Source organism: Jaculus jaculus, chromosome 8, assembly GCF_020740685.1.
Source record: "Jaculus jaculus isolate mJacJac1 chromosome 8, mJacJac1.mat.Y.cur, whole genome shotgun sequence".
Lineage (NCBI taxonomy): Eukaryota > Metazoa > Chordata > Mammalia > Rodentia > Dipodidae > Jaculus > Jaculus jaculus.
In genome coordinates, this window is record NC_059109.1 from 17,612,859 (window position 1) to 17,632,873 (window position 20,015).

The 20,015-nt window shown below is 43.4% G+C and overlaps 1 protein-coding gene across 1 annotated transcript in view; it reads right to left on the reverse strand.

Moving 5' to 3' along the window:
* LOC101596462 (CD2 associated protein) overlaps positions 1-20,015 on the reverse strand; it is a 100,606-nt gene that overhangs the window by 60,527 nt on the left and 20,064 nt on the right. Inside the window, exon 2 of the mRNA XM_012951148.2 lies at positions 9,874-10,034. Within this exon, the coding sequence (XP_012806602.2) occupies positions 9,874-10,034 (161 nt within the window). The remainder of the gene's footprint in view (positions 1-9,873; positions 10,035-20,015) is intronic.

The window sequence follows — 20,015 nt, forward strand, 5'->3', positions numbered from 1 at the left end:
GGCCTACCTCCACTGACACCTTCCCCAGCTAGGGTCCACCTCCCAAAGACTCCACCAGCTGAGGCTTAATCACAAACACAAGAAATTCTACGATACTTACACTCAAACCCCTAGAAATAAGAACACAATGTTTTCCTTTAGCCTCTGCATGCATATGTACAGGGAATTCACATCTGCACACACACACACAGACACCACATAATCTACAAACTAAAAAAGCCTAATAGGGCTGGAGAGATGACTTAGCGGTTAAGCACTTGCCTGTGAAGCCTAAGGACCCCAGTTCGAGGCTCGGTTCCCCAGGACCCACATTAGCCAGATGCACAAGGGGGCGCACTTGGCTGGAGTTCGTTTGCAGTGACTGGAGGCCCTGGCACGCTCATTCTTTCTCTCTCCCTCTTTCTCTGTTGCTCTCAAATAAATAAAAATAAACAACAAAAATATTTTTTTTTAAAAGCCTAACATTTGGGTATGGTGGCGCATACCTTTAATCTTAGCACTCGGGAGGCAGAGGTAGGAGGATCACCATGAGTTTGAGGCCACCCTGAGACTAAATAGTGAATTCCAAGTCAGCCTGGGTTAAAGACCCTACCTCAAAAAAAAAAAAAAAAAGGTTGGAGGGATGGCTTAGCAGTTAATGTGTTTGCTTGCAAAGCCAAAGGACCCAGGTTCGACTACCCAGGCCCCACCTTAGCCAGATACACAAGGGGCGCACACATCTGGAGTTGGTTTCCAGTGGCTGGAAGCCCTGGTGTGCCCACTCTCCCTCCCCCTCCCTTCCTCTCTGTCTCCTTTCCTCCCTCCCCCCTTCTCCCTCTCCCTCTCTCTCTCTCTCTCCCTGTCAAACAAACAAACAAACAAACAAACAAGGGGGGAAAAAGAGGGCTAGAGAGATGGCTTAACTGTTAAGGCATTTGCCTGCAAAGCCAAAGGACCAAGGTTCGGTTCCCCAGGGCCCACATAAGCCAGATGCACAAGGTGGCACATGTGTCTTGTGTTCATTTGCAGTGGCTGGAGGCCATTCTCTCTCTCAGTTCCTTTCTCTCTCTCTCAAATAAAATACATTAAAAATTTTTTAAAAAAAGAGAGAGAAGAAAAAAGTATTAATAAAAATAAAAGGGCTTTCACTTCCCTCATGGTGGGGACTCTCTATACTCCTTCCTCTTTCCTTCTCTTAATCTAATAAAGTCTCTCTAAACCTTAAAAAAAAAAAAAAAGAAACATAAAAATAAGTAGGGTCTTTTGGAAAGTGGAAGATGGGCTCTGAGGTGTGATAAATACCGACCTTCATGCTCACACTCAGCATCCTGACTTGAACTGCACATGGATGTGGCCAGTAGGCCTGGGCCTTCCCCAAAGGGCAGAAAGTGTCCCCTCGGGCTGTGAACGGAAATAAAGCCATTCCTTTGCTAAGCTGCTGCTTGTCAGGATGTAGTTTCAGCAATGAGTGAAGAAACTTTCAGTTCTGAAAAAGCACACCAATGAGATCAGGATTGGCCCCGATCTCAACAACAGAACACGTACACATACATAAAGTGGTACAGCAGATGTAAAATTACACACTTTGATGGAAGTTTAATCAAAAGCAACACAGTTAGTTGTTCATGGCTTTCCAACTTAAATCTCAATTCCTCTGTGAGTGAACACTGTCTTTATGACTGGCTGATTTTCTACCTTTAATTTTGCTCTTGTTGATTTTGGGGACAGGATCTCTTGTAAGCCCGGGCTAGCATGGACCTCACTAAATAGAAGTTGGCCTTGAATTCTTGAGCCTCCAACTCCTAGGTACTAGGAATACAGCTGTGTATCATGATGCCTGGCTTACTAACTTTTAACTTTTAGTTGACATATAAAAACATAAAATTTGCACAAACTGATGGAATAATATGTAATGTTTCAATGCATGTACACATTGTATAACATTAAACAGGAATATATCTCTTTCCCAAAACGTTTATCATTTTTTATGGTAAAATTTTCTAAATCCTTTCTGCTAGCTTTTTGAAATCTTACAACACTTACAGTCACACTATCATATAATTGTACACCGGAACTTCCTGCTCTTATCTAAGAGTAACTGGAGCCCAGAGATGGCCTTTTCCTCATCCCTTTCCTTCCTTCCTCCCTCCTATTCTTTGCACCTCTGGCAGCTACTGTTCTATTGCCAACTTCATGAGGTCAACTCTCACAGACTCCACATAGGCTTATCTTTCTGGGCCTAGCTTATTTCATTCATCACACATATATCACACACAAAAAAAGGGAACAGATACAAAAAGACATTTCTCAAAAGAAGATATTCAAGTGGTCAAAAATGATTTTGCCAAAATGTTCCACACCACTAATTATCAGGAAAATGTATATGAAAACCAAACTAAGAACCAAATGACAGGAAGGCAGTACTGGTCTGGATGCTCAGAATTCCAAAGTGCATGTGTACATTTTCTTTGTCCACACATCAGCTGACATCGTAGTGATTCTGAGTAGCACAGCAGTGAACATGGAAGTACAAAGGCCTCTCTGAAGCAGATATCATTTCCTCGGACTATGTTCGCACTAGTGGGATCAGATGGCGGTTTTAGTCTTTTGGCTATACCAGCAATAGAATGGCTATACTAACTTCTGTTTCTAAAAATAGTATGTGTGGGTTCCCTTTTCTCAAAACCTTTGCTAGCTCCTGTTATCTTTAATTTTTTTGTACTGTCTATCTATTCTTTGATTCTTTATTTTATTTATTGATTTGAGAAAGAAAGGCAAAGAGAAAGAGAGAATAGGTGTGCTAGGGCCTCCAGCCTCTGCAAAGAAACTCCAGATGCATATGCCATCTTGTGCAGGCAGCTTTATGTAGGTACACGGGAATCACACCTGGGTCTTTAGGCTTTCCAGGCAGGCACATTAACCACTAAGACATCTATCCAATCAATTAATTATTTTAAGTGAGAGGCAGACAGAGAGAAAGAATAGGCACACCTGGGCCTTCAGCCACTGTAACCCCTCCAGATGCATGTGTTCCCTTGTGTGTGGCACACATGGGCCCTGAGCAACCAAACCTGGGTCCTTAAACTTCCCAGGCAAGCGCCTTAACCACTGAACCATCTCTCCAGTCCTGGCTTTGTTTTGTGGAAATAAGATCTCACTCTGCAGCCCAGGCTGGTCTTGTCAGCACTACTTCTGCCTGAACTTCCCAAATGCTGGGATTACAGGTGTGAACACTGCCATGACACCCCTAATAATAATGCTCAGACGACAAGCCAGGACCTAGCATGTGCTAGCCAAGCACTCTGCACAGACCTCCAGATGAAGCTGAAACACATCGGAAGGGACAAGGTCAATTATCATGTTAATTTACAGACTGATCACTGCTGGCTACCTGTAGCTTTGTTGAGGCTGGGACTCACTCTAGCCCAGGCTGACCTAGAACTCACTCTGCAACCCAGGCTGGCCTCAAACTATGGTGCTCCTCAGACCTGAGTCTCATGAATGCCAGGGTTAGAGGTATAGGCCGCTACATCCAGTTGAGTTATTTTTTTCTTAGTAGGTGCTCTCCTTTGAGGATTTATAGAAGAGTTACAAGTGTGTACAGAGTCATCTCATAAATTCATTTGAGAGTTGGAGAGATGGTGTAGTGGTTGAGGCACTAGCTTGTGAAGCTTAAGGAACCAGCCTTGATTTCCCAGAACCCACATAAGCCATATATGTACAAAGTGGCGCATGCATCTGGAGTTAAGTTTCCAGTGGCTGGAGACCCTGGTGTGTCCACTCTCTCTATCTGCCTGCCTGCCTGTCTCTCTTTCTCTCTTATAAATAAATGGAATACTTTTTAAAGCATATAAATTCATTTAAGAAATTAACACTAATATATAACCACTACCTAATAACCTACTGACTTTCTATGGACTACACTAATTTTTCTACTAATGTCCATTTTGGTTTTGGAGACAAGAGTCCTGCTACATAGCCTATACTGGCCTGGAAGTCACAATACAGCCCAAACTGGCCTTCAACTCACAATCCTCCTGCTTCAGCCTCCTAAATGCTGGGATTATAGGACTGTATCATCATGCTGGGAACAGTAATGTCCTTTACCTGTTCCAAGATCTGTGTGCAGCTTTTCTCGGGAAAATATCACAAAACGAACGGTGACATATGCTATCTCCAGGACATCAATGGTTACATTTCACCTGGATCACTTGTGGACAGCATCTTGCAGGCTTCCCCTGGCAATGTTCCTGTTTCACTCCTCCCACATATTCTTTATGTGTAAGGTAGTGGGAAGGTAGTGGGAGAATGAGGGACGGATTTACAAATATTTCATAAGCTTTATTCCTATACTCAAGTTTCTGTAACCCATCCATTTATCTGAGTTTACTTTGTTAGTTGGCTGGTTTTGTTTTTAATTTTCCCCCCAGGCAGGGTTTCACTGTAGCACAGGCTGACATGGAACTCATTCAGTAGCCCCAAGTGGCTTCAAACTCCTAACAATCCTCCTACCTCAGCTTCCCTAAGTGGATTAATGCTGTGAGCAACCACACCTGACTAGTCATTTATTAATGTTGGTATGGAATGAAACCAGTGATATTTATAATCCACTTCAGGTAATAACTAAATATGATTACTGAGTTGCTCAAACTGTTACACCTCTAGACACTGGGAACTTAAACTCCTACAGCTGATCTTTGCTTCAGCAGCACATACACTAAAACTGGAAGGCAACATACAACTGCCGAAAGTGCTCCTTGTTTCTTAAAAAACTGGCTCCCCCCCCCAAAAAAAAAACTGGCTCCTATGTCCCTTTCATTTTGTTTTTGTTGTTATTTGCTTGGGTTTTTGTTTTCTGTTTGTTTGTTGGAGGTATGGGCTCACTTCAGCCCAGGCTGGCTTGGTACTTACTTTGTAGTCCAACACTGTGCTCAAACTCACAGCAACCTTACCACTTCTGTGCTACCACACTGGGCTGTTTGTACTTTGAGGCAGTTGCAGTCTCTGTGGCCCAGGATGGACTTCAGTTCTCTCTTGCTCACTTTTCCCAAGTGCTAGGGTTATAGGCACATACCAAACCCTGAAGGTCTTTCAGTTTTGTTTTGTTTGTTTGGTAAGCACTTTCTGTTTCTACAGATCCTGAATCTTCCTACCCAAACGCTACAATGAGTCATGCATCCAAAATCTTCTGCTTCTCTTTACTGAAGAGCGGTACCTAGAACTGAGATCTGAGCACTGGGTGTCCTCACTACTTCTATGCCTTCTCAGTGATGCATGTGAGTATACCATAGCCTATGTATGTACAGTACTATTCTTATATTGAACTCTCGAATTTTTAAACCAAACATGAGTTTATAAAGATGTCTGGGGCTCCAGTACCCATGGTTAATTTTTTGTTTTTTTGTTTTGGTCAAGGCGGGGTCTCACTCTAGCCCAGGCTGACCCAGAATTCACTATGTAGTCTCAGGGTGGCCTTGAACTCATGGCGATCCTTCTACCTCTGCCTTCCAAGTGCTGGGATTAAAGGCGTGGGCCACCACACCTGGCTTATATATCCTTTTAGTAGAAAGTATTTCATTAAAAATAAAGCTGGAACTTAAATCCAGTTTTTGTGTGCATTTCTATGGCATCTACATGACTTAATTATATGTTTTTTTAATCTACTTAAAAAAAAAACAGAAGCAAGCTTCCCCATAAATTCAGCTACAACTTTTCTCAGCTGTTTCAAGAGATCAATATAGTTACATTAAGTACAGTTACTTCACCTTCTTTTTTTTAATATTTTATTTTTATCTATTTGACAGAGAGAGAGAATGGGTATGCCAGGGCCTCTAGCCATTGCAAACGAACTCCAGATGTATGCACTCCTTTGTGTATCTGGCTTACGTAGGTCCTGGAGAATCGAACCTGGGTCCTTTGGCTTTGCAGGCAAATGCCTTAACCGCTAAGCCATCCCTCCAGCCCTGCTTTACCTTCTTTGATAATAATTACTTACAAAACAAATACCAAGCATACACTCTGGGCAAGGGTTCTGCTAAAGACACAAACTCTAGCCTTCCCAAAATTCAGTCATTATTTGATGAGGCTGGATATAAGGAAACTAATACACAGAAAGCAAGACCATCATAAACAGTGTGTAAAAACACAGGTATTCTCTAGGTTTTTTTCTTACACATTTTACAAAAAGTTTAATTGTCTTGAAGACTATTTCCTGAACTCAAAAAGGAACATTTAGTGGTAACTAAAGAGTAATTACAGGCAAGGTGAACTGGTGGACAAAGTGCTTGCTGCTCAAGCCTGAGAACATGAGTTCAATTCTCAGGCCCCATGGGATCGCCAGAAGTGGTGGCAAGTCTCTCATTCTGATGAGGAGCTGGGAGGCAGAGACAGAAGAACTCCCAGAAGCTAGGAGGCTCACAGCAAAGGCAACCAAAAACAGCAAAGACCTTGCCTCAAGGGAGTGGGAGGCAAGGACAGATAGCAGAAAGCTGGCCTCTGACCTCCACATGTGCACAGTAACAAATACATGTACACACACACACACACACACACACACACACACACACACACACACACACGCCAGCTTTCTGCTATGTAACTGTTACTTTGGTAGATAACCACCTTAATGCTACAATCACACGGTATGCTCTAACACATCCGAGTAGGGCTACAAAAACAACAGAACACGTGGAAGACTTGTGTAGCTGCTTTCCAAAACAGCACTTCAGAGTGGTATCAATTACAAAGTGCTGCCCAATTTCAAACAATTTTTAAGCATTTTATGAACTTACTTACTTACTTATCTGTGACAGAGAGAGGGAGGGAGGGAGAGAAGAGGGCAGGTAGAGAGAATGGGCATACCAGGGCCTCTAGTCACTGGAAGCCTAGTCTAGGCATATGCACCACCTTGTGCATCTGGCTTATGTGGGTACTGGGAAATCAAACCTGAGTCCATAGGCTTCACAGACAAGTGTCTTAACTGCTAAGCCATCTCAGCCCATATTGTTTATTTTTTTAAAAAAAGAAGAAACTGGTTAATACACACATACATCCTCACAAATAAAGCTCGGCTCCCCCGCGCAGATGTCACAACATGCGGCACGTGACCGCGCCCGACCCCGGGGGACTGCGACCACCGAGCCTGAGCCGCCGCGCTGCCTGCGGACGGACTGGCGAGCGCTGCCGTTTCTGTGATGATTTGCTAAAATCATGGTGAAATGTTGCTCAGCCATTGGATGTGCCTCTCGCTGCTTGCCCAATTCCAAGTTAAAAGGACTGACGTTCCATGTGAGAAAAGAAGAAAGCTTCATTGTAGAAAAAATTTCACCCTCAAAGCCCTTCCAGTCGCAAAACAAAATCACCAGCTTGTTGGTGCTTCCTGTATTGAAGAATTCCAATCCCAGTTCATTTTTGAACATAGCTACAGTGTAATGGATAGTCCAAAGAAACTTAAGCATAAATTAGATCATGTGATCAGCGAGCTAGAGGATACCAAGGAGAGTCTGCAGAATGTTTTAGACCGAGAAAAACACTTCCAGAAATCACTGAGGAAGACAATTAGGGAACTGAAGGAAGAATGTCTGATCAGCGAAGATACAGCAAGAAGATTGGATGTTTTCTGTTGGGAGTGTTGTCAGGAGAGCACAGAATAAGGCTGTTTCTTGAAATAATTTCATGTTCTGTTCCACCTACAATTGATGTGGATGCTGCCTTTTCTGAAACTAGTTCTCATGTGCCATGACTAAAGCACAGCCATCGCAGAAAGCTCTTCGTCATCCTGCCAGTGTTTACATAACAGTTGTCATCCAAAGACGTTTTGGAAGAGATGCAGAAATGTGCTCTCATTATCATGCTTTTGTAGGACTTGGGACAACTATGTTTTTATAGCTACGCTACTGCCAAGTCGCTATTTTCAAGTGGTTAAAAACCTCAAGAAAATTCTGTAGTAATAAGGAAATGATGTCACGTTGGCCCTGTTATGTTGTAGTAGGTAGGAATTAGACCTTTCAGCTACATGAGAATTTTAGCTTCAAATACTGTCACTTGCACGTGCTTTTTGGTAAGTGGTAAACTTTATTTTCAATGTGTTTTACTATAAAGCAGGAATCATTTGCAACATGCATCTTTCTTGAGTCCAACCAAAGCTGCTTTAGTTACTAAATAGTTAACTAAAAAGTCTTTTTATAAGGCATCCCGTAGCAGTGACCCTGAGAATATTACATGATAAAGATGTCCACTTTTAAATGTGCTCAGAGCCACTTAGAGAAGACCTTGCCTCCCAAGGTCTCCATTTTTTGGTACAGCACAGAATTCCTCCTGACAGGGATACTTTAACATATCCATTTTAGTCTTAAAAACAAGAACATAAGCTTGTGGGTTGGCTCTTCAACAGTTGCTTCAGTAGTTCTGACCTTTCTTCATGACTGTTCTCAGGAAGGGGCTCCCACTCTGCACCGGAGCTGATGGCACAGCGGTCACACAGCCTGGACGTTGCTGGCTATCTTTAAAAGTGCACTGTAGGAGAAATCTTGATGTTTCGTATATGGACCTCATGGAAACAAGGAGTAGGAGAACAGTATTGTCCCAAAGCTGTGCTTTTGGGAAGTAAATACGTTCCATGGCAGTTCTGGAATAACTTCTTACCAGGTACAGATGAATAAGGCTTAAAACAACTGGAATTAGGAGTAATGAATACTGTAAATTAAAACAAAAACTGTGGGCCAAAGTCTCACTGTGTAGAAGTTGTGTCCATAGATGAACCTTACTCAGAGCCTAGACTGTAGCAGCCTGCATTTGAATAGCAGTTGCTCTTGTGTCAATGAGAAATCACTTCCATCCTTTGCTAGTTTGTTCATTCTAAGTATATGTGTCAATATCCGTTCCTTGAAATGTTTGTACTAAGGAATTTTTCACATGACCACCCTCTGAATGAGATTTACCCACATTTGAAAGATCAGCATTCTACTACTAAGAGGGAATTTTTGAGGGTGTGTCCCTTATTACCTTAAAATGTTTTTTTTTTCCCCATTATCTATTATTTATTTCAGTTGTTTCATTTTGAGTTCATAACATGTAACCTAATAAGAAGTTTGGGGTATAGCCTAAGAGTTTATGGAGATACTCTGATAGCCCTATTTGTGAGTATATGAACTAAAAGTGAGTACACTGGCAATGGCAAAAAATGAAAGTACCAAAATAATGGTGAGTCTGCACTTTCCTGGCTGCCTAGGATAAATCAGTCTTGGGAGACATTTCCAAGAGTAAAGTTCCTGTTTTTGCCCTATTACAGCTGCCACTTTCCTTCTCACAGGGCTGCTGGGAAGAACTTCCACTGCTTGTGTCCATGGCAAGCCCAGCCCTTGTCTTTTGTTCAGGTGTAGTGTCCTTGAGGAGTTGGTAACTATTGCAAAATGCCTGCATTAGAAAGGACCCAGACTGCTCTTGTACTCATTACTGTCACAGAGAAATGATTACCAATGAAAATCTGGTATTAAAGATAGAATCCAAAATATCAAAAAAAAAAAAAAAAAAAAAAGAAGAAACTGGTTAATACACACATACATCCTCACAAATAAAATTTTTTTTAAAAAATATTAAATAGGGCTGGAGAGATGGCATAGTGGTTAAGGCACTTAACCTTGCCTGCAAAGCCCAAGGATCCAGGTTTGATTCCCCAGTGCCTAAATACCAGATGCACAAGGTGGCAAATGTGTCTGGAGCTTAGCTGCAGTGGCTGGAGGCCCTGGCGTGCCCATTCTCTCTATCTGCCTCTCTCTCAAATAAATAATGTAATAATAAAATATTAAATAAATAAGGTAAAGTGTACAGATTTCTTAACATTTAACAAGTTAATTCTATAACACAACATCAAGAAATTAAGTTGAAACCATTTACCTTCACAAAATTATCAGGGAACATTCCTCTTCTCCCATTTAATTCTCCCTCCAGCCATCCTTCTTCCTGTAGCCTTTTCACATTCCTGATGACTTCCCCCACGTGGATAGTTAGCTCGTCGTCATGGACAGCATCATAGTCGTACTCCACAATATAGTCAACTGAATAGAGAAAAAATAAGTTCTAAAATCTAATTCACAAAATACTACGAACCACATTAATAAACTGTAAACTATAAAATCTAGAGCTGAGCACAACAGTGCACATCTTTAGTCCCAGAATTTGGAAGGCTAAAATAAGAGTATCACCTGGGCTAGGGTTAGACCCTACCTCAAAAAAAAACACAAAATCCAGAAGTGCTGGTGCACGCCTTTAATCCCAGCACTGGGGGCGGGGTGGGGGGGCAGAGGTAGGAGAGTCACAGAGACGAGGCCACCCTGAGACTACATAGTGAATTCCAGGTCAGCCTGGACTAGAGTGAGACCCTATCTTGGGGAAAAAAAAAAAAAAAAAAAAAACCTACAAAATCCAGGGAGCAACAGTGGCTGCTACTACTACAAAGTTATCACCAAGGCTTATCTGTAACAATGACTTTAAATATTTGGTTACATCAGCAAATTTTTTTAGTCAGCAAATTTCTTGATCACCCTAGCTCAGAACAGGTTTTTTACAGTGGGAGATGCAAAAAAAGTGCAATGCATAACTCACTATTACAGTCCAGTGCACACTGTCTGAGTCATACTGTGAGCTCCCACATACACCCGCCTCTTTGTTTCCATCCAAGACCCTGGAGAGGATGTGGCCAATGACTGACTCATAACCAGCAGAACCGAGCAAAGGTGACTGGTGTTCAGAATCAGGGATGACTTAATACATCTGGCGAGGTGAACTTCTTGCCTCCTGGCTCTGAAGACACAAGCAGTTATACTGTAAACTGGTCTGGGGAGTGACGTAGCAAGCACTGCAGGGAGGCTTGTGGCTCAACCTCTTCAATCATCCAAGGGGCCCGAGCAAAGCCAACAGTCATAGGAGCTTAGAGGCAGATCCTTCCCCAAGGGAGCCCCAGATAAGAACCCAACCCACAACGCCAGACTTTAAAAACCACAGAACTGAAATAAAATATGCTTCTTTTTTGTTTTGGTTTTTATTGTTCAAGATAGGGTCTCACTCTAAGCTCAGGCTGATATGGAATTCACTATAAAGTCTCAGGGTGACCTCGAACTCATGGCGATCCTCCTCTCTGCCTCCCCAGTTCTGGGATTAAAGGAGTGTGCCACCACACCCAGCTACATTTTTCAAAATAAGTTATTTTTTGTATGATGTATGGTATACGCATGTATGTGCCCCATGCACACACATTAAGAGGCCAGAGGAGAACATGGGCTGTCCTCTACTGCAACATCCTCTTCTACTGCTCATCACCCTAGTCCCGTGACACAAAGGCTCTCCAGCCACACCATTTGTCAGTAACACCAAATGACCAGCAAGCCCCGGCAATCCTGTCTGCCTTCCTTAGCACTCAGGCTATAAGCATGTGTGGTCATGCCCGGCTTTTCACGTGGGTGCTTAGAATCAAACTCAGGCCCTCATGCTTGCAGAGTAAGCACTCATCCCTGAGCCAGCTCCCTAGCCAGTACATATTGTTTTCAGTGACTGAATTGTGGCAATACTACTGCAGAACAAAAGAAAATGAAAGATGAATAGACATATTTTGCATTCTTTAAGTACAGGATTTTAGATTGCAAGTATGCATTGTTTAAGTTTCAACTTAAAAACATAGGGCTGGAGAGATGGCTTAGTGGTTGAGCACTTGCCTGTGAAACCTAAGGACCCCAGTTCAAGGCTTGATTCCCCAGGACCCACGTTAGCCAGATGCACAAGGGGGCACATGTGTCTGGAGTTCGTTTGCAGTGGCTGGAAGCCCTGGTGCGCCCATTCAATCTCTACCAATCTGCCTCTCTCTGGCACTCTCAAATAAATAAATAAATAAAAACACTAACAGGTTTACTATACATGATCGCAGACTAGGCATACTCCAATCCTCTATTATTCCTCACACAAGAACACACACACACACTACCAACCAACTGAAAAGAAAACAAAAGAAGGTATTATGAACAGTTAGTCAAATCAACAACTGTTCACCACACTGCCTGTCCCCTGTTGTCTTTCTCACAGAACCTCAATTTTGCTCAGATGTTCTGAAGCCCTGTACTTTTACAAGGGAAGCTTTTATCAGCCCAGGAGGTTAAATGTTTGTTAACTAGCCTAGATCAGCATTTCCCAAACACTAAGTATAATCAGGTCATCTGGACAATTTTATTTAAATGCAGGCTCTAACTACAGTCAAAATATCTACTACTGTTCATAAGAGGCAAAATCAAAGACAAGGCCCATTTGCTTCAGTCATATAAGCAGTGAGTGATTTTCAAGGAGGCACAGGATAGATGGATTCTAAACTTCCTTCTGAGGTTTTATGGACTATACAAAAACACAGGGCTAGGAGTAGAACTCAGTTGGAAAGAGTACCTAATTATTAGCATAAGGTTCTAGTTCAATCCCTAACACACATGCATACACGCACGCACACACACGCACACACACACGGACAGACACACATACGGGGGGGGGGGGGGGACAGACATGCTGATGCACAGCTATAATCCCACTGGTCAGGCGGTTGAGGCCGGAGGTTCATGACTTTGTAGCCAGCCTGACCTAAATGTAAGGTAAGATCTTGTCTCAAATAAACACCAAGTTATGACCAAAACTGCTACTTGTGTGTATGCCTGTATGGATGTATATGGTGCGCTGAGTCTGAGTGAGGGCACGCTGGCACAGGTGGAGGTAAGAGGACAGCCTCAGGATGTTGGTTCTCTCCTTCCACCTGTTTTGAGACAGGGTCTCTTATTTTTAAGTCTCAGGGAAGGCTAGTCTAGCTGGCCCAGGAATTCGAGATTCTCTTGCTTCTGCCTTAGGTGTGCTGGATTACAGATGCTCATGTCACTTTGCATCTGGCTCTGCATGGGTACCGGGAAATCAATCTTGCCCAGAGCAAACACCTGTAACCACTCAGCCAACTCCCCAGTCCAAATGCTACTGAGAGAGAAGGAAAACAGCATATATGACTAAGGCAGAAGATGGACATCTCAGCTGGACTCATTCAAATGTTAAACTAACAAACACCTATCTGTAGTGTCTTTTGATGTGCTATGTGAAGTACTTGTTTAACGTCAAATATATCTCAGAATTTTTTTGCTAACATTGAATATTTGAGAGTGCACATATGTGCACGTGCACATGCATGCCAAGGCCTCTTGCCACTTCAAACACACCCCAGACACACATGTCACTTTTACCTCTGGCTTTACATGAGTGCTGAGGAACTGAATCAGGGCCGGCAGGCTTTGCAAGCAAGACCATTAACCACTGTGCCATCTGTTCGGGCCCTAGGACTTCTATTTATAGGTGAACATATCCCACCATGATAAGAAAGCCAGCAAGAAAACTGAGCACCTTTCTGAAGATGGACACACACACACACTTAAAGCTAGAAAGAAGCTTGAACACTGAATGGAGACTTAACTAAGACAACAAATAGTCCTGAATAACCCTCGAAAGACCACAAGCTCACTGAGATGGGTCCCTATAAAATGTAGAGATGAAAACAAGGAGGTTGGAGAGATGGCTCATGGGTTACAAGTGCTTGCTTACAAAGCCTGAAAGCCTGGGTTTGATACCCCAGTACCCAAGTAAAGCTAAATGCACAAAGTGGCCCATGCACCTGGAGTTTGTATGCAGTGGTAAAAGGCCCTGGCACACCCATACTCACTCACTCTATGTCTACCTCTTTTTCTGCCTCTCTCAAATAAACAAGTATGAATACTTCCTTAAAAAATAGGAATAAAATTAAGTTCTACTTAAGAGAGCTCAAACCAATTTTCAGCCAAAATTTTGCCAATAAAACAAAGGGGGAAAAAAGTAACATGAGGCCAGGAATTTTTCTCACCAAGGAAAAAACCTGGAGGACAAATCTACCAGAAAAGAAGGGGGAGAAAGGGAAGCTTGAGCTACGGTATTGTGACAAACACTGGCATGGGGGCTTGATTCAGGTGTCCCCATAAACTTAGGTGTTCTGAATGCTAGGTTCCCAGCTGATGGAGATCTAGGAATTAACGGCTCCTGGAGGCAGTGTATTGTTAGCAGCAGGCTTATGGGTGATACAGCCAGTTTCCCCATGCCAGTGTTTGGCACACTCTGCTGCTCCTGTTGTCAACCTAATGTTGGCCACGGGGTTATGCCCACCCTGTGTTCATGTTGTCACTTTCCCCTGCCATCGTGGAGCTTCCCCTTGACCCTATAAGCCAAAATAAACCCTTTCTCCCACAAGCTGCTCTTGGCTGGGTGATTTCTGCCAGCAATGCGAACCTGACTGCAACAAATGGTTTCTCAAACAGTGACTTCTGTGAAAGGTCCAGGTCACCACAGCAATAGCCAACTTCTGACTTCCTTAGTCCAAAGTAAATCTCTAGGTTCTACCTATATAAATATTCCTCACCTAATATCTGAGTGGTTATTTGCTTTGTTTTATTTTGTGTTCACTTTTTTGAGATTGTGTCTCATGTAACTAAGACTGGCCTCCAACTTGCTAGGGCTGACCTTGAACTCATGATATGCACGCCTCTACCTCCTGAAAGCTGGGATTACAAGCATGTGCCACCACATGCTAGCTGCTGCAAAAGAACTTCAGATGCCTGTGCCATTTTGTACCTCCAGCTTTATGTGGATATTGGGGAATCAAACTCTGGTTGTTAGGCTTTGCAGGTAATTGCTTTAATAGTTGAGCCATGTCTCCACCCTTCTTTCTTGTTTTAAGTTTTTCTGTTCATTTTTTATTTGTTTATTTGAGAGAGACAGACACAGAGAGAGACAGAGAGAAAGAGAGTAATGGGCACACCAGGGCCTCCAGCCACTGCAAATGAACTCCAGATGCATGTGCCCCCTTGTGCTAACATGGGTCCTGGGGAATCAAGCCTCAAACTGGGGGGGGTCTTAGGCTTCACAGGCAAGTGCTTAACCGCTAAGCCATCTCTCCATCCCCCACCCTTCTTTTTTCTAATATTTTTAATATATTTCAGGGAGTGAGCATGGCACTCCTGGGCCTCTTGCACGTGCCACTTTGTCTATCTGGCTTTATGTGGGTGTTGGGGAACTGAACCCAGGTTACAGTTCCGTAAGTAAATGCTTTAACCATTCAGCTATCTTATTTACCTCTTACCTTATTTTTTCTTAAATATGCACAGGCAATAGTTTATCATCATAAAAAAACATGATAAGCTGAAAACTACTCCTAGAATGGGGAGTCAAATCTAAGACAATACAGAGAGTACCTTGGCAAGGATGGAGAATAACAATTTGACACTGGATCAAGAAGATGGCCTGGACCCAAATGAAACACTACCAAGGGGGGAGGGGTAAGGATGGCAGGAGTGGCACATGCCTTTAATCTCAGCACTTGAGAGGCCAAGGTGAGGGATTGCAATGAGTTCATGGTGCGCCTGAGACTGCGTAGTGAACTCTAGGTCAGCCTGGGCTAGGACAAGACCCTACCTGGGGGAGGGGAAGAAGTAAAGGATGAGTGCTGGGAACCAAGGTTCTCTAAGTCAGGGAAGAGGGCTACATCAAGCTAGGCCCAATACTCTGAACTGTATGAAATTAGAAGTATAAATTTTTCTCGATACAGAATAACAAGCATAAATAAATACTGGTGTGTGTGTGTGTGTGTGTGTGTAAACAGATATACACAAAGTTTCCTTTCACACACACACAGTCTATTATAATAGATCTGAAGTCAATGGCAGGCACACCGATGGCAATGAGCAAACATAATGCTGAGATCTGAGATCACTTTGGGGGCAGGCAGATGGCTAAGTGGATGAAGTACTTGTGACACAGGCGTGAGGACCAGAGTTCAGATCCACAGCACCCACATAAATGCTGGATGGGCGTGGTGGTCCACCTGTAATTCCAGTGCTCTAAAGCAGAAACAGAGGGCAAGCTGTCTAAACTAGCTGAGTCAGTGAGATGTGACCACATTAAATGCCAGATCTCGTCTGAATCAGCAAGCTCCGGGCTCAAGTGAGAGACCCTACTTCAGCAAATACAGTGAAAAGCAATTGAAACAGGGACCCAGTATCAACCTCTGGCCTCAACAGGCATGTGAACACACATGCCCATCATACACATATGACCCCCTAGAAACAACTCTTTAAAGAAATGCCACTTTCTACTACACAAATTAGAATTTTGGGAAGTGGTCAATCCCAGGGGATGCAGGAAAGAGACAAGATGAACCTGGACCATCTTGTGCCCAAAGCAAGAAAGCTCTCTAAGAAATGATGTGCTGCTAAGCAGATCCAGAACCGTGATATTACACTGGCACCTACTGAACAACTCTGAGCATCACAACAGTGAAGTCAACAGAATGCACTTCACTGAATGAATAAGAAAAACCCATGGGGAGCGGGACACGGGGCACACCTTTATCCCAGCACTCGGGGAGGCAGAAGTAGGAGGATCACTGTGAGTTCGAGGCCACTATAAGACTAAATAGTGAATTCCAGGTTAGTCTGGACTACAGTAAAACCCTACTTGGGGTGGGGGGAGACATGGTGGAAAGATTGCTCAGTGGCTAACGGTACTTACTTGAATAAAAAGCCATGATTATAGACGAATGTTAATTTCTTAAGTCATAGACTTGTATTGAGGGAGTCCTGGTTTGCAAGGAATTCTCACAAAGTAAGATGTCAAGGAAAAACAGTTAACCTATACATCTAACATTTCCACAACTTACGGGATTACTTCAAAAAACTAAAAACTGCCTGGTGTGATGGAACATGCCTTGAATCCCAGCACCTGAAAAGCAGAGGTAGGAGGATCGCTGAGAGTTCGAGACCAGCCAAGGCTAGAATGAGACACACCTGAAGACTCCACATGCTTGGGCTGCAGGTCACTAGAACTAAGCTGCAGCTGAGCTGGAAGCCTTCTCCCTGTTGCTAGCTGTTAGGATGTTGGGAAAACACCTATGCAGGCTGTTGAGGGAGAAAAGCCATCAACAGTACTAACCCGCAGTGAATCCTGTAAGCTTTACATCTGGCCAGCCAAGTGTAATGCAAACTGGTACAATGGTGGCTTGTCTGTTTTGGGGAAACCAGCTGCTCTCTGACTGGATCTGAGACCTGCTCCGCAGGAGGGAGTACATACCTGGTACTGAAAACCTAACCAAAAGGATATGGCTTGGGAGGTCATAAGCCCTAGGGGGGAAACTACTACTGCTGTCTAGATAAATGTACGTATTGTGCCCACTAAAATGCCCTCTAAACACTTATGTTTATATCCACATTAATGCTACTCTCACTTCTGATTAGGGAAACTTCTCTTTTCACGATGGTGGCCACTGGGGTGACTCAAAACTGGCCAAACTGCTGACAGTGCTCAGCACCGAGGCATCTCTTTCACGAAGTTTGCTAATAAAAAGCGCAAAAGGGAGCCAGGTGTGGTGGTGCATGCCCTTTAATCCCAACATTTGGGAAGCAGAGGTAGGAGGATCGCAATGAGCCCAAAACCCTGACAGGACACAGTGAATTCCAAGTCAGCCTGAGCTAGAAAGAGACCCTACCTCGAAAAAACAAAAATAAGTAAGTATAAAAGGGTTATCCAAAACCAGGCATGGTGGCACACCTCTCTAATCCCTGCATTGGGAAGGCTGAGGTAGAAGGATCACTGTCAACTTTAAAGCCAGCCTGGGTCTACGGTGAGTTCCAGATCGGCCTCAAATGAGACTACCTTGAAGAAAAATAAATAAATAAAAAATTTTTAAAAAGGTAACATACAGGGCTGGAGAGATGGCTTAGCGGTTAAGCGCTCGCCTATGAAGCCTATAGACCCCGGTTCGAGGCTCAGTTCCCCAGGTCCCACGTTAGCCAGATGCACAAGGGGGCGCACGCGTCTGGAGTTCGTTTGCAGTGGCTGGAAGCCCTGGCGCGCCCACTCTCTCTCTCTATCTGTCTTTCTCTCTGTGTCTGTTGCTCTAAAATAAATAAATAAAAAATGAACAAAAAATATTTAAAAAAAAAAAGGTAACATACAGATTCAATGCAATCTCTATCAGAATTCCAATACCACTCTTCTTAGAAGCAGGAAAAAAAATCTTAAAATTTCCATGGCGGGTTGGAGAGATGGGTAAAAGTACTTACTTGCAAAGCCTAATGGCCTAGGTTGGATTCCCCAGTTACCTCGTAAAGCCAGATGCACAAAGTGGTGCATGTGTTTGGTCTGCAGTGGCAGGAGGCACTGGCTTTGTGCCCATTCTCTAAGCAAATAAATATGCCTATGAAAACACAAAAGACCCCCAAATAGCTAAAACAATACTGAATTTCAAAAAAAAAAAAAAATACACCAGTATTATAGAGCCACAGTACCAAAAGTACCATGGTACTGGCATAAAAACAGACATGCAGATTTGATGACAGAAGATCCAGACATAAACTCTCACACCTAAGCAACAAAAAAGGCCAAAAATATTCACTGAAGGAAAGACAGACTCTAACACATGGTACTGGTAAACTGCGTATGTGATGGAGACAAATGAAACTAGATCTTTATCTCTTGCAACGCACAACAACCAACTCCACCTAAAGCCAGACACACAAAGCAGCACATGCATCTGGAGTTTGTTTGCAGTGACAAGGAGCTACTCTTTCTCTCTCTGTCTCTCTCATTCTCCTCCTCTCCTCACAAGCAAAAATAAATAAATATAGATAAATAAGAGTATTTGGGGGGAAGGCTAGGGAGATGGCTTAGTGGTTAAGGCGCTTGCCTGCGAAGCCCATGTTCTAGTCTCTAGATCCCACGTAAGCCAGACACACAATGTGATGCAAGCACGCAAGGTCACACACGAGCACAAGACGGCACACACATCTAGAGTTCAACTGCAGTGGCTGGAGGCCCTGGTGCACCAATCCCCCCCACCCCCAGCTCATAAAAAAAATACAAAAAAATATTTTTTCAGGGTTGGAGAGATGGCTTAGTGGTTAAGGCACTTGTCTACAAAGCCTAAGGACCCAGGTTCAATTCACAAGTACCCACACAAGAAAGATGTTGTCAGATCTTAGGCAAGGCACACCTGCAGATGTCCTTCACTGTCTCCAGGGCTACTAGCAAGCACCCTACTGTGGCTCTGTCAAAGACATGGTAACCATCACCTGTGAAGGAAGCCACCCTACTGAGATTCTATAGCTCTGATTTCCACAAAAGAGTTTAATGAGCTGTCCAGGTGACCAGACCCTCAGAGGCCAAGGGTCAAGTAGGCCTAAGCCATGGATGTCCAGTCTTCCCCTACATGCCTCAGGCCCCCAGCATTCCTTGACTCAGACACAGTGCAGTACCTGTCCCTCAGGTCCGCTCCCCAAGCCTTGTCATTGTTTTCTCTTTGGATCATTTTCTCACTGGTTATTAAATAATTCTATGGCCTGAAGAGTCTTCTCAAATCTGACCTTACAAAACTCTCTGCCAGTTACACATCTGACAAGAAATATTTAGTATATACAAGAACTCAAAGCCAGACATCATAAAAACAAATAACCCAATCAAAAAAGGAGTAAGGCACACTTGTAATCCCCCACACTCAGAAGGCTAAGGTACAAGGATCCCTGTGAGTTCAAGTCCAACTTGGGCTACAGAGTTTATTCTAGGTCAGACTAGATTTAGAGGGCCTAAAAAAAAAAAAAAAAAGGCTAAACTGGGTGTGGTGGCGCATGCCTTTAATCTCAGTACTCAGGAGGCAGAAGTAGGAGTTTGAGGCCACCCTGAGATAACATAGTAAATTCCAGGTAAGCCTGGGTGAAACCCTACCTTGGGGAAAAAAAAAAAAAAAAAACCGACAAAGGACTGGAATTCATTCACAGTGGCAGGAAGCATTGGGATGCCCATGCTTGCTCATGTGTCCTCTCTCTTTCTCGCTCCCCCCTCCTTCTCTCTCTCTCTCAAATAAATAATTTTTGAAGGCAAGCCCAACAAACTGGACTTTTTATTACACTGAGGGAGAATTGAGAATTGGCACGCCAGGGCCTCTAGACACTGCA